General features: G+C 44.3%; 1 protein-coding gene across 1 annotated transcript in view; it reads right to left on the bottom strand.

The window, feature by feature from the left end:
* Positions 1-23,999, bottom strand: part of SPMIP2 (sperm microtubule inner protein 2) — a 354,778-nt gene that overhangs the window by 142,486 nt on the left and 188,293 nt on the right. The window contains exon 3 of the mRNA XM_086962363.1: positions 1,130-1,188. Within this exon, the coding sequence (XP_086818489.1) occupies positions 1,130-1,188 (59 nt within the window). The remainder of the gene's footprint in view (positions 1-1,129; positions 1,189-23,999) is intronic.

The following is a 23,999-nucleotide window of genomic DNA, read 5'->3' on the forward strand; positions in this document are numbered from 1 at the left end:
AATTGATTGAAAGTATGTCATATTAATTTCAGTGTGGGTCATTTTCATTTCAATTCATGTTGTATTCAAGCATAGATCATTTTGATTTTAGCAAAAGTCATATTTATTTTAGCATTTCATATAATATCAATACATCTCATATTTGTTTCAACACATGCCGTATTAACTTTAAGGTGTGTCATTTTCCTCTTGATGCATTCCATATATATTTAAATGCATGTCAACTTTATTTCAGCATATATAACAATCCTTTAACACTTCTCATATTCATTTGAGCTAAACCTACATTCATTTGAACTTGTTGTATATTCGTTTTAATATAGCTTATATTAATTTCAACAGGTCTTGCATAAATGTTCATGTTTTTGTGGTAATTTCAAAGTATTCTATATTCATTTCATTGCGAATTTTTATTAATTTCAGTCTGGGTCATATTCACTTCAACAACAGTCATTCATTACAAGGAGTCACAGTCATATCTTTTTTACTTATATTCATTTCAAAATACCGGACATTTATTTTATTGTGTCATAATTATTTAATTCAAGGTTATTTGTATTTACATAGCGCTTACTACACCTGACGAAGTGTTGATATATTCATTTCAGATCATCATATGCATTTCAACATCTGTCATATTTCTGTTAACGTCAGTTATTTCAGCGAATGTCATTCTGTTATCAATGCACGTTATATTAATTTTAGATCTTGCCATTTTCTTTTTAGTGAGGGCCATAATTATTTGAATATCGTTGACATATTTAAGGATATGATTTATTCCTTTTCACATATGTATCATTAATATCATTCACTAAGTTATGTATAAATTCTGCTGTGTATCTTATTAGTTTTGTGACATGATATACTGATTCTGCCATTTATCATATTGGTTTTGAAATGTATTCATTCTGGTGGGTGTTATATTCTATTTCATATGTGCTATGTATTTCAGGCAGTTCCTTATTTGTAGAGCTATAATTTTGATATGAGCAGTATGCCATAGTTGGCGTAAATAATTTATTTATCCTTCCGGATTATTCAAGCCAGTCTTCAAAACTCAGTATATAGAATGATTACAGACATTGCATCATAGTTTTGCTAATTCTCCTAAGATTTGAGATATGCTTACCATGGATTTTGATACCGATGGGTCACTCTGTCTTCACTGGCCTGACGAAATTCCGTGCGCTATTGAAAGAAAAACAGCTTTTTTTCATCACAAAGTATAAGGCTTTTACTATGGTGTACATATATATGTGTGTGTGTGTGCTTATAATTATTTTCACACAAATAAGTTAAAGGTTGCTATAAAACAACTGTAAGCAAATATTAGTGGTTAATCAGGAGAAACATAAGAGCAAACATAACCATACACAAAATCTCAATAGAATTTTTTTTAAATGTGATGCATCCAATTATTTTTATCTGTTAAAACTCATCGCAATTTGATGATTCGTTGCACACACCTGCAATGTAAAAATACATTTATCTTTAACTAACACTGATAAAATTTCGACATACCTATACTTTACACAGACTCATTTAGGAATTCTGTTGACCCATTTCACTACAGTGAAATGGGTCAACCCTCCAAGGAAATTGAAATTAGAATAAAAATCCATGACTATCGTTAATTGTTTTATTTTAGACCTGTGTCTTTAACATGAATAGAGAAAAAAACTTCACAACAATATATTTTGTCTCTTCAGCTGTTTGCCGTTCACAGAAAAGTGTGATAGGAGGATGTATGACGTTACATCGCAAACTTTTTCAACGCACACCATTACAACGCAATTTTTACAACGCAGGATTCTTTACAACGGAAGCCTTTACAACGCATGACATTACATAGCAGATGCTATTACAACGCATGCCATTACAACTTAAGTCTAGGTAAGTATATTATTTTTTTAACAAATGTAATTAATAAATATTAACAAAATGTTATTTATCAAATAATTTTTTTTAATATATTTGTAAATATATTTAAATATTTTTTACAAATAGTGTAGGTGTATAAAAATAATATTTAAAATCCAGTTAGTGTAAATCCCAAACCCAGCCCTGAACCCTAAAAATACCCCTGTACCCCATAACCCAAACCCAGCCCTGAACCCTAAAAATACCCCTGTACCCCATAACCCAAACCCAGCCCTGAACCCTAAAAATACCCCTGTACCCCATAACCCAAACCCAGCCCTGAACCCCAAAAATACCCCTGTACCCCATAACCCAAACCCAGCCCTGAACCCTAAAAATACCCCTGTACCCCATAACCCAAACCTAGCCCTGAACCCTAAAAATACCCCTGTACCCCATAACCCAAACCTAGACCTGAACCCTAATAATACCTCTGTACCCCATAACCCAAAACGAAATAAATACAATTACTTAAATTAATTAATTTAATTTATTTTTAATATTAAATGTTTAAATAAAATGACATACTTACCAATACTTACGTTGTAATAGCATGCGTTGTAATAGCATCTGCTATGTAATGTCATGCGTTGTAAAGGCATTCGTTGTAAAGGATCCTGCATTGAAAAAGAATGCATTGTAAAAGTTGCGTTGAAACGGTTGCATACCGTGATAGGATTGTCTGGTGGTCTTTTCTGCTGGTGAACTACCATAGAATGTGATACCTGAAAATGAATTCATAGGATGAATGAATGAATGGAAATAATGTGTAAAGTACACTGTTGTCCAAAATAGGGGGTCCTGGTGCTAATGTGAGAAGCGGGGGCAAGACTAAACTAGACAAAAAGATTATACAATGCTGTTATTTTAATTTCCAAGTCAATCCCCCAGCTTTGTACGCACAACACCCTCTCTGCTCACAAGTAGTGGCAGGTGATCTTTGACAATAATGGAGTATAATTAGGCTATCCTGTTTTGTTTTAAACCGATAATAACTGATAAAGCCCCACTGAAAGGAAAATAGCCCTCACCAGTGTAAACATATAAACACTGAAAAAACACCTTTGCAACCACAAACTACATGCTATTCAAAGATTGGTATGATATTGTTTGTATTTGCAGTAATTCAGCTACGTATATAAAAAAGTTGTGCGATGACCTGTCAAAATCGATGCCTGAGCTGATTGCTCCACTGTAAGAGATCCTTGCCACTTTCTTGATGGTATGCTGAAAACATTTGTATAATTTTCAGAGTTAATGAAGAATGCTATTGACAATGTAATCCATTCTGGTGCTCTATTTCATTATGAATGGATACTAAAATGCTAATATTTCTCATTTTGTGGTTTATGTGGCATCAAAGAAAGAGTCTTCCCAACTGGGCTATTGAGCCTATGGTTCTAGAGGCCATGAGTGCTATATTATCCATGTGGTGACCAATTACAGAATGTTTGCTTAGTGATGATACAAAGGCAAGAAATGTGAGGACTTTTGATTGCATATTGATAGTGGTGTGAAAAAAGAACACTCTACTGCATTCTTAGATTTTTACAGGAAAATATGACTGCTGTGGTGGACATAATCTAACTAAAGTCTGAAAACATACTTGTCTACCAAGTGTTCAGCATAATTGGTGTAGATGTGAAACATCTCCTTGAGAGTAGGCTGGGCAACACTTTTACTTTAGCACTGCAACATGTTCCATGTTAGAATTCTTGCCACTTGATAAGCTAAAAAATGTTGAGGAGCAATTCAGGAACTTTGATTTTACAGTACATGAGAAATGGGCTGCAATGATGCATAGAAATGTCCCTTCACCAACCATGGCATTTGAAGTCAATGATGTCTCATTGATGTACTCTTCACAAGTTCTAGATCCCTATCGTAAAGGGGAATTTTCTCTGGACTTTGAAAAGCACTGCTTCATTTTTGATCTCTTCAATAACTGCGGGCATATGCGCCCAGTTCAGTACATATGTTGCAGAACCTGTCCCAGAGAATTGCAATCTTTAGGTGCACCAGTTGGCATGGAAAGCTACGTCAGATGCCAGAGTTTGCAAATTGTGTACTGGCTGTTTTGGTGTTGCCCGTCTCAAGTGCCAATGTTGAGAGGGCCTTTTCACAGATAAATGTTTACATGGGAAAGAAAGAGCAAGCGCACATGACCAAAAACTCACTAAAGAAGTATTGTATGATGTACTACAATAAGTTTACTTTGTAAAAATGTATTTGGACCTCATATACCCTGTAGAAACACTGTCTGTACACATGCACTATTAGTTTCAGACAGCAAGCAATAATGAAAGCAAAACATTCCATAACCACAGGAAATACACTGTTTTTGTTGGTTTTAATGGCATGAAGATGTGTAACCACTAATAACCATTGTTTTTCAAGGTATTGAAAACGATGAAAAAACCCTACCAGAATTGACTAGAAATAGAAACTGAAAACAGGAAAGCCTAAGTATAACAATTGACCTGCTTTCTAGTGAATGAAGCAATAGTGCATTTTTTTAGCAAGTTTCATACCTAAATTTGCTAAAACGCCAAAGGCTCTGAAAGGGCACTTATCGACTGCTCCAGCACTTTCACAACGTGCCAAGGATACCTGAACTGCCATAGAAGCTAACCCTTTTTTTTCCAAAATTTAGTGTGTTCACCTAATATGTCAGGAATTTTCTCCAGTAAGCCAGGGCTAGAAATTTGGAAAGGGTGCTCCGCATATGTCAAGAATCATATCCAGTTTGCCAAGGCCATCATTTTGTCATGGGTTCGACGGCTCCTTATATATCACTTTTTCCACCGTGGCAAAAACTACCCTGGAATGCTAGGGCCAGTATTTTGCAATGGGAGTTCCTATCTATGATCATTCCTTTCTTATGCTATGAATTACCTTCAATACCTCAAATATATCAGCACTAGCATGTTGCTTCGGGTGCCCCCATGTGCCAGTATACCAAGACAAGCATTCTGCCATGGGTAGAACCCCCCACACATATGCCATAAGTGCCCTCCCACATAAGCCAAGAATTACCTCCGGCATTGGCAGGGAAATCAATACACAAAAAGAGACACATCCACTGTCTCTTTGACATGTTTCTCTTACATTCTCTCAGACTCTCACTCTCAGTGACTCACGCTCTGCGTTCAACTTTCTCGCACACTTGGTCAAAGAAACAAATTTACCCACTGTTAGACCTGTCTGCTTCTGGGGATATTCTAACCATTATTATTTATTTTTGTCCCCCTTAGCCTCCCAGAGTTTCTATTTTTATTTTTACATATATGTCCATCAGGATTTTTCAGTGCTGTCAGGGGGCTAGGTGTTCCTTGGCTATGACGCCATTTTTCCCTCATAACCTGTGAGGCCCAGTCAGGCCCCTTGAAAATCTAGGGACATCCAGAAACCTAAAATGGTGGCCACCAACTGCCATAACGGACACTACTGGAGGACAGGCCCATAGGCTAACATAGGGAACTTTCTAGAAACAACCAGAGACTTCTGCAGGTCTCAGGCCACCCTATATAAGGCCAGTGACCAGCAGCCATTTTGTGCTGATCCAAGAGTGGAGGAGTGAGGCAGTGGTGAGAGGAGGTGGACGCACTGAGAGCAGCTAGTTTGTCTTGGAGGCAGACAGTCACTTCAGAGAGACGTTCCCCCTTCAGCCTCTGACCAATCCCTCCCCATACATCAACTGCTAAGAAGAAAAACAACCTGCGTGTGAAGGAAGACCCTTCCAAGTCTGAACCCGAGTGAAAGCTGACAGGACACTCTTACTGAGGATATCCCTAACTTCCCATGCCCAGCGCTGCACCTACCAGCGTGGAAGAGCAGCTGTGAGCCCCGTGACGTGGCTAGAGTTCCTTGTTGTGCCCTGGTGAAGTCGTGGGTCTGTGGAGCCATAAATGTCCTGAGGAGCGAGGGCGCTGCTTGAGAACATCCTTCCTGTGGAGCCGGTGAGGGAAGTGACTGGGGGAGAGCAGCGGCGCTGCTCCGATCGTCTGTGGGACCCCGGGGGCACCGGCCGCGTCAGTGGAAGAAGGAAGCGCTTCCGCGCATGTCCCCAGCGTGACCGCTACTGGAGGCAGGAGGGGCCTAGGTTCGAGCAGGCCCAGAAGTGCAGCGTCTGTGAGGTGAAGCTTCCGGCTGTGATCGCGCAGGCTCCAGGGAGTAGCGCGACTCGTGAGGGCGGAGGCGGAGACGACGGAGAGCTACGCGCATGCCCGGGAGAACAGCGCGCTCATCGAGGATCGTGTGAGGAGGCGCCGGAAGTTTCCCCTGGCCGCTGCAGCAACGCGGAATCCCCGGTGCAACTCTAGCGCTCCACGGAAAGGCGAGTGTGAGGAGCCCAGTCGCCAGACAGCTGTTCTAAACTCTCTCCCCGCTTGAGCGCTAGCAGGAAATACAGCGCGAGCGGGAGAAGAGAGGAAAGTCTACCGAGTGGCTACTGTGGGACCGCAGTACTGAGTCTCCTCTGACCTGAAAAGCAGGTTCTTCCCCTGGTCCACGCAGATAACTCTGCTACAAGTAAGGAGTGACACCCGGAGGGAAGGGGAACAGCTATCCAGGAAGGGGGGAAGTGGAGAGCTGTTCCCCAGAGTGGGTGCTACCTCCCTGTGAGAGAAGGCACAGTTATAAGCTCCCAGTGGTGGTGGAGGTAACCCACAGAGGGAAATTGTAAACCCTGAGTTAATTCAACTGCCAGAGTTAACCCTGAGGGTAGTTGGTGTTGTGAGTGTCCAGTATTGGGCATCGTGTAATACCCTATTGAAGCTGAGTTTGGAGTCTGTTGAGGTGGTTAATTAATGCTCCACCTTGAGTTTAAATAACTAAATGGAAGTGTAATTTTTGTACTCTATTGTAATGTGAACTGTATTACTGGTCAACTTTGAAGAGTGGGTTTCCCTGATCTCTAGAAAACTGTATGAACTGTAATTGGAAATTTATCTGATAATTTGCTAGAGTTAAAGAGGTTTAATTGCTGAAATGTCAATAATCTGAAATGTCATAAACTGTAAATTTTGACCACAAAGAAAATATTATTTTTATAAAACAGTACGTATTTTCCCACAATTTTTGGTGTAGTGTTTTCTTTTTGTGTGCTATTGCGTAGCTTTACTTTTGGGTGGTCTGCAACCTTTACACAGAGCCTCTGTATGCTAGTCTTGCCCTAGGCCAGGCTACCCCAGGTCCCACACCCACATTCACACACTCAGAAACACTGAAACACACATGCTTTCACACATTCCACCACTCACACACTCTGTCTCTCAGATTCCCATTTTTCCAATCCACCTTTGTTCTTTTACAAAAGCTTGCACTGCTGCAGCCAATGGTATACCCGTTTTGTCTTTTCATCAGAGCCGCTGGAATTATTCTGCAGGAAGACCAAATTATGTGGCAGGCACGAAAAGGCAAACTATGCGTGTGGTGTAATGCAGCACATTTTGGGATAGTGTTACTTCTCTATTTGATCATTTTTCCACAACACTACCTGAGCAAATGTTTCTCCCCATTAGTACCAGTTTAACACCGAAATACAGCAATAAGCAACTGAAAAGTGACCAGTCAACCTTTGCAACAAGCCTTCCACTGCATGGGAAAAAGCGTTACTGTGTTTTTTGTAACTTTTGATCGTTTGAGCCAGAAACAAAGACGTTGTTTAAATCTGCAAATTATGCAGCAGATGATGCGGAGAACATTGTGCCTGCTGTGTTTTTTTTGTACAAGTAGATCTTTTTATTTATTTATTTATTTTTAAGTTTCAGCAATAACAGCAAGTATGATAGACATAGTCCACAGATAAGTACATGCGTAGCAGCAACATCAGTGTATCGTTACAGTATAATGTAGAGTCCAGCATATAAAAAAATCGATAGAATATACCACATATCAAAGGAGTAATGCAAAAAATAGACAGTTTATCAAATGAGAAGAAATAAATATCAGTCATGTAAAAAATAGACAGTTTATCAAATGAGAAGAAATTAATATCTCTCATGTATAGAATGGTTTTGCCAAGAAATCATGGGGCATATTACCAAGTAATAGCGATAATTATCGCTATTGCTTGGTTAGAGACACAAATTTACCGCTGAGCTGCAGCGATTTTTACCGCAAATAAACCTTGGTATTACAAAGGTTTATCGCAAATGCGATAAAAATCGCCGCAATGCATGAATATCGCTGAAAAGTCAGCGATATTCATGCATTACCGAGCTAATGCTCTTAGCCATGTTATCCACCTCCCATTGGATAACATGGCAAAGAACTGCTCAGGGGAGGTGTCAGCTTTTGGAGATATTCGTGCTTAGCGCGAATATCTCCAAAAGTTGGTAATAGGAGATAGCGATATTAGCGACTGTTTTCAGTCGCTAACATCTTGGCACGCCCACTTTGCATGTCATTAGTGATAAATATCACTGACATGCAAAGTGGGGCCCAAGATGGTCGCTATCTCCTACTAGCTGTCGCTAACTGGTGTTAGCGACAGCTAGGTAATAGGGAGATAATTTTATCTCCGCTTTCTTGGCTTTTTAAGCCAAAAAAGCGGAGATAAACCCCCTTGATAATATGCCCCTAAGTCACTAATCCGTTCTTTAAATTTAGGTGCTCTACCGCGACCCCATCTGCATGCTACTCGCCTCCTGGCCAACAATAAGCTAAAGGAAACACGTTTACGATGCTTTTCGTCAAGATCTTCCGTGTAACCAAGAAAAGCGAGGAGGGGAGAGGGTGACAGTGTAGAGGACATCAGTTCTAGAGCGTCTGTAGATACGCTGTGATAGAGGGTGGATACTAAGTGCGAGGCATTGTCAGTGCGCAGTATGTGGCGTAAAGCTGAGACATCGGGTGGTTCAAGTGGGTATGAGGTAGTATATTCCTTGAGGCCCTGCTGCAGTCGAACGTACATAAAGATGTCGATGGGGGAGGGTGGTGACCGAGAAATGAGCTGTTGTGACGTGCAAAATTTCCCGTGCAGATAAAGATCCCCCCAGCAAATGATGTTGTACTTGGTCTTAGTTTTTTTCAAGCAACCTCTTGCATAACGGCATTTTTGGATGATATGTAAGGGGAAGCAGAGGCAAATATAGCATAGGGGCTTGCAGACGAGTAGAGATGCATTGCCAAGCCTTCACCGCGCAGTGCACAGAGGCCGAGCGCGCAGTGTAAGCGCAGTCAGCATAACCCATCTAACGGAACCGGGTCTGCCAGGAAATGCTTGGTCGCCACGTGAGGAATGTATTTGGGAAGGGGGGGGGGGGGGGGAACCAAAAATGGGCATAATGTGCTTGGGCGCAGAGATAGTACAGTTCAAAATTGGGAACGTCGAATCACCCCTGAGAATAGGGGCGGCAAATACATCCCATTGTAGTATCTGGTGTTTACCGCCCCATAATAATCTGGTTAATTCTGAATGCAGTGAGGAGAAAAAATGTTGGCCAGGGTCACAAGGAATATTTAAGAACAAGTACATAAGTTTGGGGAGGATGACCATTTTAATGAGGGAAATTCGACCAGTCATAGAGAGAGGGAGAGCGTTCCATCTTGTTATACAGTTGGTGATATGTTCCATCGTCCTCCCATAGCTGAGTCTCATAAGTTTGTTGCGATCGGCGGTAACATGGATCCCCAAATATGTTAGGTCTGTGCTGCACCATTCAATCGGAAAGTCACTGTCAAATGGCGATACAGAAGCAGTAAGTGGGGAAAGTTGGAGCTTTGCCCAGTTGATATGGATTCCAGAGAGACCACCAAAGCGGACGAACTCATGAAATAATGAGTTGAGATTTTGCAACGGCTCACGGACATAGAGGGTAATATCGTCCGCGTGGAGGGAAATAAGGATGGGACGAAGGAAGCAGCGAAGAGCCTTCTCGTGATGATGCTGTCTGACCCTGGCAGCCAGAGGCTCCACGGCCATGGCAAAGAGAAAGGGAGAGAGCGGACAGCTCTGCTGCGTGCCTCTGGTAATGGCAAAAGGGGAGGTGTGGCCATTGATGAGGGCTCTGGCTGCTGGAGAGGAATACAGGAGGAGTATCCATGCTAAAAAACCACTGAGGAGTCCCATACATTGGAGAACCGGTAATCCCACTCCACTGAATCAAAGGCCTTTGTGGCATCTAAAAAGTTCACCGCCAGTTGAGGGTTGAAATTTTGTAGCATGGAAAAAAGAGAGTAAGGAGACTGTGGGAAGTTGCTCAACCGGGGATAAATCCAGCTTGATCCGGCAGAAGCGGTTTGTCCATCAGGAAGCTGAGCCAGTTAGCTATCATCTTGGTGAGAATCTTTGTGTCAGTATTAATAAGAGACAGGTGCCGGTACGAATCGCAACGACCTGAAGCTTTGACAGGTTTCAATAGCGAGGTAATAAGGGCCTCTCTCATCAAGCCAGGTAAGATCTGCAATTCCTGTGCCTCTATTTAAACCTCCTTCAAGACAGGAAGTAAATGGTCAAGGTAAGTTTTGTAAAAATCAATGGAGAGCCCGTCAGAGCCTGGGGCCTTTTCCGATTTCATCTGCATAATGGCTGCCCACAGCTCATCATCTTCAAACGGCGCTACCCAATATTCTCTGTGGTGATCCCCAAGCAACCCCAAGCAACCCCAATGCAATATCCCCAAGGTAATGAGAAAGGTCAGGAGGCTCAGTTCTGCGAGTGCTATATAGGTCAGTGTACAATTTGGTGAAAGTGTGTAGTATGTCGAGGCTGTCCCTGTGTCACAACCCAGTACTATCGACTATGTCCAGGACATAGTTTGAAAAATGAGGTAGGTGAATTTCCATCGCTAGGGCTTTACCAGGTCTCTCTCCCTCCCCATATTTACTAGCTGTAAAATATTTGCTATGAATGCAGGCCTCTGGCTCCGCCGTATGTTTGTCTCGCAGTGTGAGTTCGTGAACCCCTGTTGCATTTTGCCACATGCCCATTTTTGATTGTTTCAGTTCCCCTTCAAATTTGCGCAGGGTACATTGAATGTCACGGAGGACACTGAAGCTGTTCTAAATGCGCGAGCCGCGCACCGTAAGTTTAAAGGCCTCCCAAACTCTACCCACGTATCTGACTGACCCTTTATTGCGCATGAAAAAGTCCGCTATTTCTTCCCCTAGTTCCGTCTTAAAGGCAGTGTCTAACAGTGCCTCAGGTATGAGACACCAACAATGTGGGGTGGCAATAGAATTAGGGAGGGAGATCATCAGGGGGACAAGGGAGTGGTCGGAATAGGTCTGGGCCAAGTGCTCTGACGAAAGTATCCAGGAGGCAACCCCTCGGGAGACAACCCAATAATCCAGCCGGGACCAGGAAGAGTGCATTGCAGTGTAATAGGTGCCTTCCCTCCCATCGAGATTTACATGACGCAATGCATCAATAAGCCCATGATCAAAGAACAGTCGTTTGAGCGTGTCGTGAGTCCTGGTGTGATGATGAGGAAGCGGGTTGGACCTATCAGTGTCAGGGCATAGGGCAGTATTAAAATCACCCCCCAAATGACGTGCGTGGAACCCACTTTGAGAATTTGGCCCCAGAGAGTAGTGAAAAAATCTGGGTCATCAATGTTCTGTCCGTAGCAGCAGATGAGCGTGACTGATTGTATACCCAGTGTACCCCATAGCATACAGATCCTAAGAGAGGAGTCTCCATAAGTACCGCCTAAGAGCTTGTTCTTTTTAACTAGAATCAGTGTCCCCCTTGAATAGGTAGAATAGGAGGAGAAAACTCAATCAGTGGCCCACTTGCTCCCAAAGTGAGTGGGGCGATGCGGATCCATATGTGTCTCCTGAAGCATGGCGATATGTATCTGGTGCCTGTCAAGATATGTGAGGATTTGCCTGCGCTTCCGTGGATCTCCAAGGCCTCTAACATTCCATATGAGCAAATGTATGCACAGTGCCTTAGAAGGTAGGGACATAGTTAGGGAGGAAAATGCTAGTGTGAAATGTCGCATGTGGAGTCATATGTGCAATTATTCTGACGTGTGCTGGCATGACTACCTGTTGCTGAACCATAAGAATGACATTAAGAGACATCAATAATACCCAAACCACCCCCGCCCACAACAGCACCCCAATTGTGCTGGCATTACATAGCCCACCCAGAGACCAAAAAATCTCTAACAGTACAATCCAGGTCAAACGTAACCACCATAAAGTCAAGTTGTATGGGGGATCAGCCATATGGGGGGGAACGCTGATGGGCCGCGGAGACCTCCCTTCTCCTAAAACTGCACAGCAGCTACCCCAATGGTGGTGGGATTGAGGGGGGTAGGAGAAGGTGCTCGGCACAATTTGGTGAAAGGGAGATACAATTGTCAGATTAATACATTTAGCCAACCGCAACGAAACATGATGCACCTAAGGTGTGAAGTACACTAATCTGACGCCGTCGAGCTGTATGCAGTTTAAACCACCAGATGAGACGTTACTGTTCCCCGCTACATATGTGGATGGGAATTTTTCTGTGTCATAAGGAACAGTTGTCTGGAAGAAATAATATCATAAAAGAGACAATCAGTGCAGAGACTTCTTGGCGTCTTCATTTACTGTGGAGGGCCATCCAAGGCAGGGGATTGAGATCTAGAGTTGAAGTCATCAGAATTTCTCGAGGCGAGCGGCGTTTGACATTCTTAAGAAAGTCTTCAACCTGCTGCAGATTTAAGAAGATGTTTTGCTTGCCATGGTGGGTGACCCATAGGCGTGCTGGGTACATGAGGGCATAGTCAATTTCGCCTTCCGGAACTTGCGGCGTGCCTCCTGAACAGCAACGGTGAAGTCTGGATATATGGTGTACTCCATGCCTTCGAACCTTGGGGTTTCTTCTCACGTGACAGTCGGGCGCAGTGTCCCGGTCTCGGTAATTAAGGAGACGAGCCACAATGGGGCGTGGAGCACCGCCCAGCAGCGGCCTGGGACCAAGGGAATGGTGTGCTCGTTCCGTGATAAGCTTGGAAGAGAAGGCTTCCTTTCCAAAGGTATCTCTCAAAAGACGTTCAATGAAGTCTTCCATACGCCCAGTATTGGTGCTTTCAGAGATGCCTAATATGCGAATGTTATTATGGCGGCTGCGAGCTTCAAGATCTTCGTTTTTGGCAGCAATTACTTTTAGAAGCGTATCCATTTGAGTAATTTGTTGTTGCATCTGGGACGTGGTGTCTTCCGTGTCCGAGATACAGTGCTCCGCCTCCTTAAGCTGTTCATCATGCTTATCCACCTTCAGGACCGGAGAAATCCAGGTGACTGTTCATTGTGTCCATTTTACAGGATAAAGCCGTAATACTGTGCTGCACAGCCAACAGCAAAGTTTTCACTTCGTCGTCTGGGGTGGACGACTGTGCTTGCGACTGCTCCTCTGGTTTGTACAGGATCCTCCGAGAATGAACGTGGGACAGTCTTTTTGGTGTCAAAGACAAGTTTGGGCTGTCGGACATCTGATTTCCCCATTGCAGCATGATAGAGCAAATCAAACAAGATGTCGCCTATGCACCAGGCTATGCGGCTAGCGAGATTAGGAGATCCACCAGGGAGTCCAAGAGCAAGCAACAGTCAATGCGATGATGAGATGAGTGTAAGGGCAGTGCTGACGTTATTGTGACTGAATTCCAGCGTGGGAATCCTAGCAATGGTGAGTACTGAGGCAAGTGGTGAGGAGTAGCAAGATCACAGGCCACACAGCAGCGGGTCCGCCAAACTTGATGGGATGTGAGTCAGCCAGCCGAACGGTTGCAGGCAGGAGACCCCAGTAAGGAGTAGGCCACTGCACACCTCCACCAATCAGTCGCAGTGGCCTCAGAGAAATGAAGGAGAGGGGCGCTGTGTAAGGAGTGAAAGCCACTGAGGTAGCGCAAGCACGTACCGGTAGCCCTGTGGTTTGGCTGCAGAAGGAGTGTTCAGTGTGCCACAGGTGTCCTCAGAGGCAAAGGGATGAGGCCAGGAGAGTAGCGGAGCTGCGGTGCACAGTGCCGCAAGTGTTGTCCAAAAATGGCTATCCTGTCCGTGGCCGTGCACAGCCCAGTAGATGTCATGGGCAGCAGTGTGTAGCGGTGAGCCAGGTCCCCAGATCAGAGCACCAATGTCGAGTAGCGCCTAGCGGGGGTACGCAGAGGTCATCAGTGTGAGGCAGCAGCGGCGCTGATGGAAGCATGCGATGTGTGGCCAATACCGCAATGGCATCCGCCCTGCGACTCAAGCTGAGGTTTAACGCGCAATGCCCTCACCTCACCACTCAAGTCCGTTACAGATGTCTGGGAGCTGCCAGCGAGGAGATCCTAGGATCATATGAGGCAGCTACCGCCAAGCAGGCGGCAATTCAAAGCTCCGGATCAAAGCTGGCGTCCGATGCAACACAGGGGCACAGCACCACATGGAAGCCTTGGGATTCACGTAGTGGTAGCGGCCACGCAGGGTTCTGAGCGCGCCGCCACTTGCCTCCCGCAGCCACAAGGATGTCGTCCGGAGATCTTCACCGGAGGTCCGGGAGAGCTGAAAATCTCACCGGAGCGGGAGGAGGTGAACCGCTGCTGGCGGCGGGCGTTGAAGGCAGATTTCACATGGTATTAGGAGGAGAAATGCAGGGTGATGTGGCTGAGCTACCGGAGCTTCACAGAGGTGCGGCCATTGTGGTTGTGCACCAACTAGCGCCCCCGTACAAGTAGATCTTTATTAGCATTCCTGGATTAATACATTCCTGTTAACAGCCAGTATACAATAATTTTAAAGACGTTCTCTCAGCTCTGGCCGATGCCTGCAGTTTCTAATCAGTACATGAAACAAGTGTGTATAGGTCACAACACATAGATACATTCACCTTGGTGCAATGTCGTAAGTGACCCTCGATACGTTGCGGCCTTGTGTTAATGAAGTTTGGTAAAAACATTTACCTAATTGCTATCTTAATATGAAAACAAGGTTATTGTCAATACTTGTTTTCATGCATGAAGTGAATGAAATAGTGTACTTCCATAAAATAAGTGAGCTTGGTTAATATTTGTTTTTAAAACCTCAGTCAAGTAGTAACCATATTAGTAAAGCACTGATCACTTTGTAAAAGAAAAAAAAACATCAAGGTGATTTTATTTCATGATGACGCCTTCATGCTTTCTTGGCTTTTTAGCCAGCAACACTTTGCATTTTAGAATTTTCAGGCCACATTACAATGTCAGAAATGTACAAGTCCCAGAATGCAGCATTGCTCTGCTGAAAAAGTGAGGTCTGGCTGAAGTGTCACACAAGACAATGGGCCACTTGGCAACTACCTGAAAACACGTTTTTGTGTGATTTGCAGCTTCTATTCATGCAAACAATCAAAGGTTTAATTAGTAAAGTGGTGAAAGGGCAGAGATTGCATTTCATGTGCAGATGTTGGGATTTCACAAAAAATGGAGCTTGCTTACTACCCACCACAATGAGAAGTCACCTGTGGTTTGCCCTTGTGTGCCAGCAACTTCCAGCCCTTCGGTGGTCATGCTGGGGAGCAACAGCAACAATTTAAAGAGCCTGTACTGAAAGATGCAAAGGAAGCCTCCCTGCTGGTTCCTCTGTTCCCATGCTACTGGCTGGTGCTCGAACCAGAGTTCCCACAGAAGTTGGCATCTGTGTCCACTAACTACTGTCCCCATCAGTTACCTATGCAGACAATCCGTGGATTGGCGGCATTTCTATGTCCGATGAGGGTACAGAAACGAATACTCCTCCTGCGGACCAGAATCAGAGTATATCCACCCGTAGATCAGTTATTTGGGTGTGTATGTTCACTAACACAAGTTCCTCTTACATGCGCAAAGAGTTTGTGAATCCAGCATAGGCGTGCATTCATTGGTGCTTGTGCATGTCATTGATAAAACAGCACTAGTTTCAGTTAAGCTGTAAAAATGTCACTTTGCAATTGATCAAACCATGTTTGACAATACTGACAACCGCTACATACATGCCTCTGTGACTGATAGTTTGAATGTACTACTGCACTGATTTTAGGCACTACAGTTTCCTCTTCAAGGTGTTTGTATTTAATTGGACAATTATCTCATGGGAAAGCACTTTTCAGCCTTTGAATTAACAACAGCAGCAAAACATGTTAGTGAGCCAGCCCCATGAGCATAAGCACTGGAAAAACAAATGGCGTCATCAGATAATAAACCTAGTAATCCATACAAAGGGTACAATCTAAACACTGTTGAACTCTGGCTGCCAGGCGAAGAATAAGGTGGAAGAAAGGAAGTGTTAGCAATTCGGTTTAACATGGTCGATGCTGTATTAGAATCCTCAGACACTGGAATCTTGGGCAAAAACCAGAGGCCCGCCTGAGTGGGAACTCTTAAGAGGTGTGAAGACGGCTCAGGGCTGCAAACGTTGCACCGAAATGTGGGGCAGGAGTCATAAAGGTTTTTACGCACCTCATCTTTTTCCTAAGTAAAAATAATTTGTAATTCTACTTTCCCATCGAAATTCAGAGAATTAGGATTAGTGCAGTTTTCAAGGAGCCATATGCTCTTAGAACAGTGGAAAATATACGACATGGCTGGGTTTTCACTTTCACAAGCTGGGGATTTGGGGCCTCATTTAGATTTCGGGGAGAATTGAAAATCCTTTATTTTTTTAAGCAAACTCTGAATATAGAGTACAATCTACAATTTGTTCCATCCCATGGTTGCAAAGTGGATTGGAATGTTACTTCTGTGCCGAGAGAAGAGCTGATAGCTTGCCAGAGACTACTGAATATTCAGGGGAGGGAGGTGTGCTCCATGTGCTTTTAGGTACCTGGCTGTTGAACTCTGCACTCAATGCATGATTGGGTGTCCTCGCTGTCTAGGCAGGGGCGGCTCCTCAGCTAAGGCGAAGAAGTGTCACCCCACTGCTTTTCAGCAGTGCAAAAAATGAAAAAAAAGATGATAAAACAATGTTGTTCCATTTTATTTTTCCCTGTGATGCAGTTTTACGGGGAGGGCGGGGCTATGCTGCTCATAGAACAGGGGGAGGAGTGGTTGAGGCACTTTCTAAGTTCGTATGACAGTTTAGCCAGCCTTCTTGGGTGGGCCAAACGGTCATGCGCACTTTGCATGTTCTCCACCAGGCTATATTACTGCCAGGGTGGAGAACATACACAGGTTCAGCAGGAAGAGGTGTGGCGCCGCGGCCAGGGCGACTGACTCTGGAATCTGGGGATCACGGTTCGGTCCCTGGTACCGGCAGCTGATTAGCCCAGCACCATGTGACTCTGGGCAATAGCTTGCTTAATCTTCCAAACGGCACCCAGCGCCTAGAGACCCTTACGGGTGATTGTTCGTGCTTTACAAATGTGGATTATTATTATTCATAGTCCCTGTCTGAGAACTCAAACACGGTGCTCAGACCAATCATAACGCTGCTGTCATGGTGACAGCAGCATCGTGATTCGCTTAGGGGAGCCTGTGTGTGCCTACTGCTACCGTTCTGGGAGTTGTCGGAAGGGAAACAGAGGAGAGATGAGGCTGGCCAAAGAGATAAGTGATTTTCTTTTTTCTACACCTAACCCCGCCACCTCTGATCCGTGCCAGCTGACACTGTGTCTAATGGGTGGGGGTATTCCAGCAAGTTGCCAGGAGCATCAAGCATAAAGGATGATAAAGGGTGGTAGTGGAACTGGGTGAAGGATGTCAAACTTTGGCATTTTCTTCATTTGTCAAAATGGGTTCCTTGAAAAGTAGCACGGATCAGCCCCATAAACTGCCCTTTTCATGATGGTGGTATATAAAGAAAAAGTTATCCAAGGTTCCCAATTCATGACAAAGTAGAGTCATTTCCTGTAATGTCATATAGTGACACAATTCCAAGAGATGGATGCGTCATAATATATGAATTCCCTTATTTTTACTCCTGCTTTTCACTTCCATGCAGCTATTTTTATCGATGATTTTTGTTTCGAACATGATTTCACTTCTGGATATTATGCCTTGATGACAAAATGCTGAACAATGTCAAACATTCACCCCAAATACAGAGATCTAGGCCTAAAATCAATCGCTTTTTGCTCCCCATGCCATTCCAGTTCAAACTCAGCCATATTCAAATCACCTTGATGCTGCTCCCCATGGGGAAAGTCCAGCCCAAACTGCAAGGCCAGATCCTCCTTGGACAGGAAACAAGCATCCTGAGACCGGTTTCGGGGTATCACACCTTATCAGCCAGGCTAGCTTGAGTCCAGAGGCGTGGAGAGCACAGGACCTACGTCTGGGAATTCCCGTCCCACTCGGGGTGACAAATTCAAAAAGAACAATTGATGGACAGAATGCTGAACAATGACAATCATCCTCCCCAGTACAGAGATCTGTGCCTAAATCCATTGTTATTTTGCCCCCCATGCCATTCCAGTTTAAAGCCAACCATATGCGAATCAGTCTTACCCTGTTCCCTATGAGTTGCAGGGTCAAGACTGATTTACATATGGCTATGTCCAAACTGGTGTGGCGTAGTGAGTAAAAGAACGATGGATTCAACCCAGATCTCTTCACAGGAGGAGAATGTTTGCTTTATTCAGCATTCCGTCCATCATTTGTTGCTGCAGCACTTTGCTAATCACTTTAGCATTAATCTTCATCTCTTTCAAAAAAGAGCCACAAGACAAGCTTTTTTACTATTTTTCTTCTTTTTTCCTCCTCATTGGTATCTTCTTTTCGAGACACCGTTCATGTAGTCTAATCTGTGCAGGGTAGCACCACCAAGGAGCTTGGAGTCACCCTTTACTCAAACAAGCAGGTGGCTCAACAGAATTTCTCAGCACCCAGTCCTTCACTTGAACTATTTAATTTGTAGATATTCAGAAACATTTTGCATGCAGTTTTCTATAAAGGAAAGGCAGGTAAAACGTCCTCTATGATAAGAAGGAATTGCGTACCTTTCTAAGGGGAAAAAGGAAGGGGAAAGGGAAGTGAAAGGTGTTCCTCTAAAGGGAAAATATTTTCCTAGAGGAGAAAGAAAAAGCAGGGTTAAAACTGCAAATGTTCATTTACGCATGGTTTTATTCTTTGTCCTGACTCTTTTTGCTACTGACTGGAAGTGCACCAGAGCATCTTTAGATACACAAATTATTGGACTTGCCCCTCTCCACAGGGTCCTCCCCAAACGTTTTGCCTTCATCCCTCCTGTTTTCTGATTTTCTTTTTGTTGGCATTAGGACTCTGTTACCTTAACCACCACTAACTAGTGCTAAAGTGCTTGCGCTTTCTCTCTAAAAAAATGGTAAATGTGGCCTGCAATTTATTGGCACATTTAATTCACTTATAGGTCCCTAGTATATGTTACTACCTATACCCAGGGCCTGTAAGCCAAATGCTACTAGTGGGCCTGCAGCACTCATTGTGCCACACACTAAAGTAGCCCTTTAAAACATGCCTCAGGTCTGCCATTGTAGCCTGCAGTGCAGTGGTAAATTGCAATTTCGACCTGGCAGAATAAACCTTTTGTCAATCCTAAACCATCCTGTTTAGTACATATAATTCATCCCTAAGATAGGCCCCAAACAGCCCACAGTGCAGGGTGCTTTATACTTAAAATGTAGGATGCGTTTTTAAGTTTTACATGTCCTGGTAATGAAAAAAATCAAAATTCGTTTTTCACTTCTGCGAGGCCTTTCTGTCCCATTGGCTAACTTTTGATTGGGAACGGGTAAAAAATGTCATGTTTGGACTTAAATGTATTGTAGTTAAAGTTCTCTTAAATGGTAAAATTGGATTTTAGATTTTAAAAGTGCCACTTTTAGAAACGTGTCATTTTCCTGTCCAAAAGCTTCTAAGGCCTTCCAGCTGCTGGACCTATCAATGGCTCTCCCATTAAAAATGTGTATTGGGCCCGGACAATGAACAATAGGGGACTAGGTGTGGGTAGGATGGGACATCCTTTTCAGAATGGTTGGGGCAGACCTGTTCTCTGCCCCACTCACATTTCAAAGTGCTTGCCTCCAGCACCGATAAAAAAACATGAGACTAGCCTTGTGTCACCCTAGTGTAGAACATAAAACGACAAATATGAACATTGCCAGCGCCATCTTGCTTTGTGAGGGCCTTTACGTGCGAGTAAGCAGCAACCATTTTAGACATCGCGGCCATTTCATACTCTGCTGGTCACCTGTGGAATCACCCCGACCTCGCTATCATCCCTCCGCGCTCTGACCAAGCCTGAAAACATGTACCAGGGTCGTAAAACCTTGTCAGCATGACAATGCCCCGGAGTCACTTCCCTGCACCTGGCCACTCAAACCAACCCCTGTGGACATAGTTTATTACCCGCACACGGCAGGGCTTGTTTCACCAACAAAGTGGCCTGATCTAATCAAAGACACGAACCCTTAGATCTGACCAATCCCACATACTTTTAGATCCTGTCGGAATGTCCAGCTGCAAGATAGCGATCATCTGTTAGATCTGGGTGGAGGGACGATTCCTGCTGGGTTTGTGTAGGAACTAGCTTGAGGCGGGGATTCCAAGGATGTTTGACTATGCACTAAACTGATGCCAGGAATGTTTGACCATGTAATAAACTGACGAAAAAGCATACAAAAGGCCATGCCACAGAGATGCAGTTAGAGCACCTCCTGACGATAGCCCCGGTGTCTGATGTGATATACTCTCCTCTAGAGAAATACACCTGTTCTTCGCCTTCCAGTTAATCTTAAGGTGAATCTTAAGGTGAATTAGAGGTGGTTTGCACCAAGCGGCATCGAAAGTCTTGGGAGTCACGCTGCTTTTCATCAATTGGCGCACCAACGTCGGCCCATCAGCGACACGTGGGTCCGGTGAGAGAAGTCCTAACGACGGAGTGAAAATCTAAATGATTGGAGTGCACCTGCCTGAAAGAGACCCTTGTCTGGCTGCCGATCAACTGAACTTCACCGGTTCCGAACGGACCTCTCTCGAGTGACCTGCGGTCCTGAGGGGGACCTTACAGGAACGCCGCATTTTTTGGAGTGAGAGGAAAAACGGGCGCTGGAAGGGGACGACGAAGAAACTGTCCATAACGGTCCGGGTAACGTTGTGATATACGACAAAACTGATTGTCTGATTGTATTGAAATTGTTTGCTCGAATACTAGTATTCCGCTCTTTGAAGTTATTGGTAGTAATTGGGATATTCCCTGCTTGCAAACAACGTAGAATAGGAATATTCCCTCTTTGCAAGCAGCAAAGGACAGGTAGTGCGGACCTTTGTCCATGACCTATTGAGATATTTATATTGACCGCTTGTACGTTATGCCTGTCTTCTCAAAATTGTTTCACTGTTTTGGACCGGACCGTTTGTTAGAGGTCAGTCATCCAGCACCGCCGGAAGGCACCCCTATTAAGGACATGTATGTTGAATATGGAGTAGTCATCGTTGCTTATAGCAAACTATGGCACAAATACACTAGAAAGGACCGGGTAAATCAGTAGCCACTGACAAGATCTTTTGATCTCGCTAAAATAGAAATCTTAGAAATAGCGCTCCACAAAAAGAAAGCTACGCCAGCCATGCTTGACAACTTTGGTCTGTGGCAGAAAGAAGCAACCCAACAAAAGAGAAGAAACGAAGGTTGACTAGATAAAGAGATGCGAAAAGCAGCTCACCAAGCTTGTAAAAAGTTAGAGGACGATATAAAAGAAAGAGAGACTGATAGAAATGAACAAGAATCGAAAATATCAGGCCAGTGCCCTGTTAGAACACCTTCAACACTTTACCCCGAGTTACCGGCTAAACAGAGAATAAATGATGACCTCTTGTTGGGTCCCCCGATCATCTACATGCCACCTCCTTATGCCCCTACTCATCCCGTAGTACAGCACCAAGAACAGCAAGGTACCAACGGAGACGCCACAACTGTTTCTGCTCCAGTCGAGCCACTTGCACCAAGTGCCTCATCAACGAACGCATTAGTAGAAATAGGATCAATAGAAAAAGGGTTGCCCAGGGTTCCACGATTAAGTACGCATGAGCGGGCAAACATTGACAAGATAGTCAAAACCCTCGTGAAGAGAAGAGAAGAGAAACGGAAGAGTATGTGACTGACATATGCAATTCTGATGTCGAGAGCCACAAATGATTTTTCATTGTGCGCTTCTGCTACTACACACTTACTGCCTATGAAGAGAAATATCAGGATGTAGGACCAGGAAGGCTAATGGCTCTTTATAGAAAAGTCGACATAGGAGACGAAAACAACAACGATGTAGCAGAACTCTTTTTGTCCACGTAAGAAGTATTCCGCCACCTCGTAGAACAAGGGCGAATAGATACAGACAGAGCATCGAAGCCAGTAACACCCCCAATAGAGAAGCTAGACAACATGATGCTGATAAAGGAAGCCGCTCCGTATTGGGTCCCCCCTAGGGGACAAGGGACTAATGACGACATAAACCATCAAGACGCTAAAGAAAGGGTGGTCTACAATTGGGTGTATCAGCCATGGGACAGACATGACATCCTGACATTCCGTAAATCTCTTCCAGATTTGCGAAAGAATCCCACCGCCTTTTACACAGAACTAGGTACTGCTCTGGAGTCCACAATAATGACACTTGCTGACATTGACGTGTTCTTCGGGTTATGTTTGCCAGGCGATGTGTGGAAGCAGATTAGGAGGATAGACCACACAGAATTGCTCGGTCATACCTGGGAACAACTCAGCACATTAGATAAACAGCGGAATCCTGGCCAAAAACCAGTTAAAGCTATATTGGACCTCCCTGAAAAAATACTGCAGAAGGTAAAAACACTGATACCGGAGAAAAAGATAGACTGGTCCATAGTAACAGCGTGCCGCCAGAAACCACAAGAGGATGTTTCTGAGTATTTCTCGAGATTCGAAACAGTGTTCTCCGATTACAGTGGACAGGACATGTCCACTGCGACCGGACACCACTTATTCGTGCAAAATTACATCAAAGGACTGCTGCCGGAGGTATCACAGAAGTTACAAACTAGCGAAAATAGCTGGGCAGCCTCTAAGCCAGCGGCTATTCTCCAAATGGCCCAGTATTATGAACATCAGAAAAACGAGAATGACAGAGCCACAGAAAAGAAAAAGAAGGACTTGAAGAAAAGAGTAATGATAGCCCAGCTCCAAGGGGTGAATACAGGAAGGGAACAATATAAAGGAGGATACCAACAGAATGTCCCTAGAGTACAGCCTCCTAGAAATGACTCATTGACACCATGTGTACGACGCCAGGACTTAGGACAGGATCAATGCGCATTTTGCAAGGATTACGGACACTGGAAATCCCAATGCCCAGCCCTTATCAGGAGCTGGTAGGGGCAGAGGGATAAGGGAAATAACAAATGAACAGAGAGGAAGAGGATGTGGGAGAGGGTATGCAAGTGAAGCTAGCGAAGGAAGGCCAGGAGGGGTGAAAGCATTTGACCGCCCTAGACAGAACCAGATTACGACAACATGTATGACTTTGCATAGAACAGTCAGGGGCAAGGGAGGGATCCAGTTGAGCTCTATGTTGACCAACAAGGCCCTTATGTTACCGCAAAGGTCCTGGGCACAGAGTCGCCATTTTTGGTAGACACAGGAGCAACACGTAGTGCGCTATCCAAATGACTGATTCCAAGGGCACCCTTGTCTAGCTCACATATAACCTCAATAGGATTTGACGGTACGCCCTCCACCAACCCTTTGTCCAGACCGATCCCCTTCAAACTTGAAAACAATGTTATCGACATGACGTTCCTTCTCTCCTCCAACACTCCAGACGCCATTATGGGGCTCGATCTACTGAAGTATTTCCGTGCGACTATCAGATGTTCGCCAGACGGAGTACGAGTCATCTTATATGACAATCACTAACACCCGAGAGATAATCAATCCCAACACATGTATCCCATTTCTGAGACAGACACTCCCCTACTAGACACTTTACCCTCGCATCTATGGGCTAGGGCTGATTCAGACGTAGGATGAATGATGATTGACCCAGTACACGTGACAATATGACAAGACGCAACCTTACCTAAAGTACCCCAGTACAAGATATCGCCAGAGGGCGAGAAAGCCTTGACCGAGATCATACAGTCACTAGTAGAGGGAGGAGTGGTAGAAGAGGTAGTGAGCAATGTTTGGAATAGTCCTAT

This window comes from Lissotriton vulgaris, chromosome 3_1 (assembly GCF_964263255.1).
Source record: "Lissotriton vulgaris chromosome 3_1, aLisVul1.2, whole genome shotgun sequence".
Classification (NCBI taxonomy): Eukaryota; Metazoa; Chordata; class Amphibia; order Caudata; family Salamandridae; genus Lissotriton; species Lissotriton vulgaris.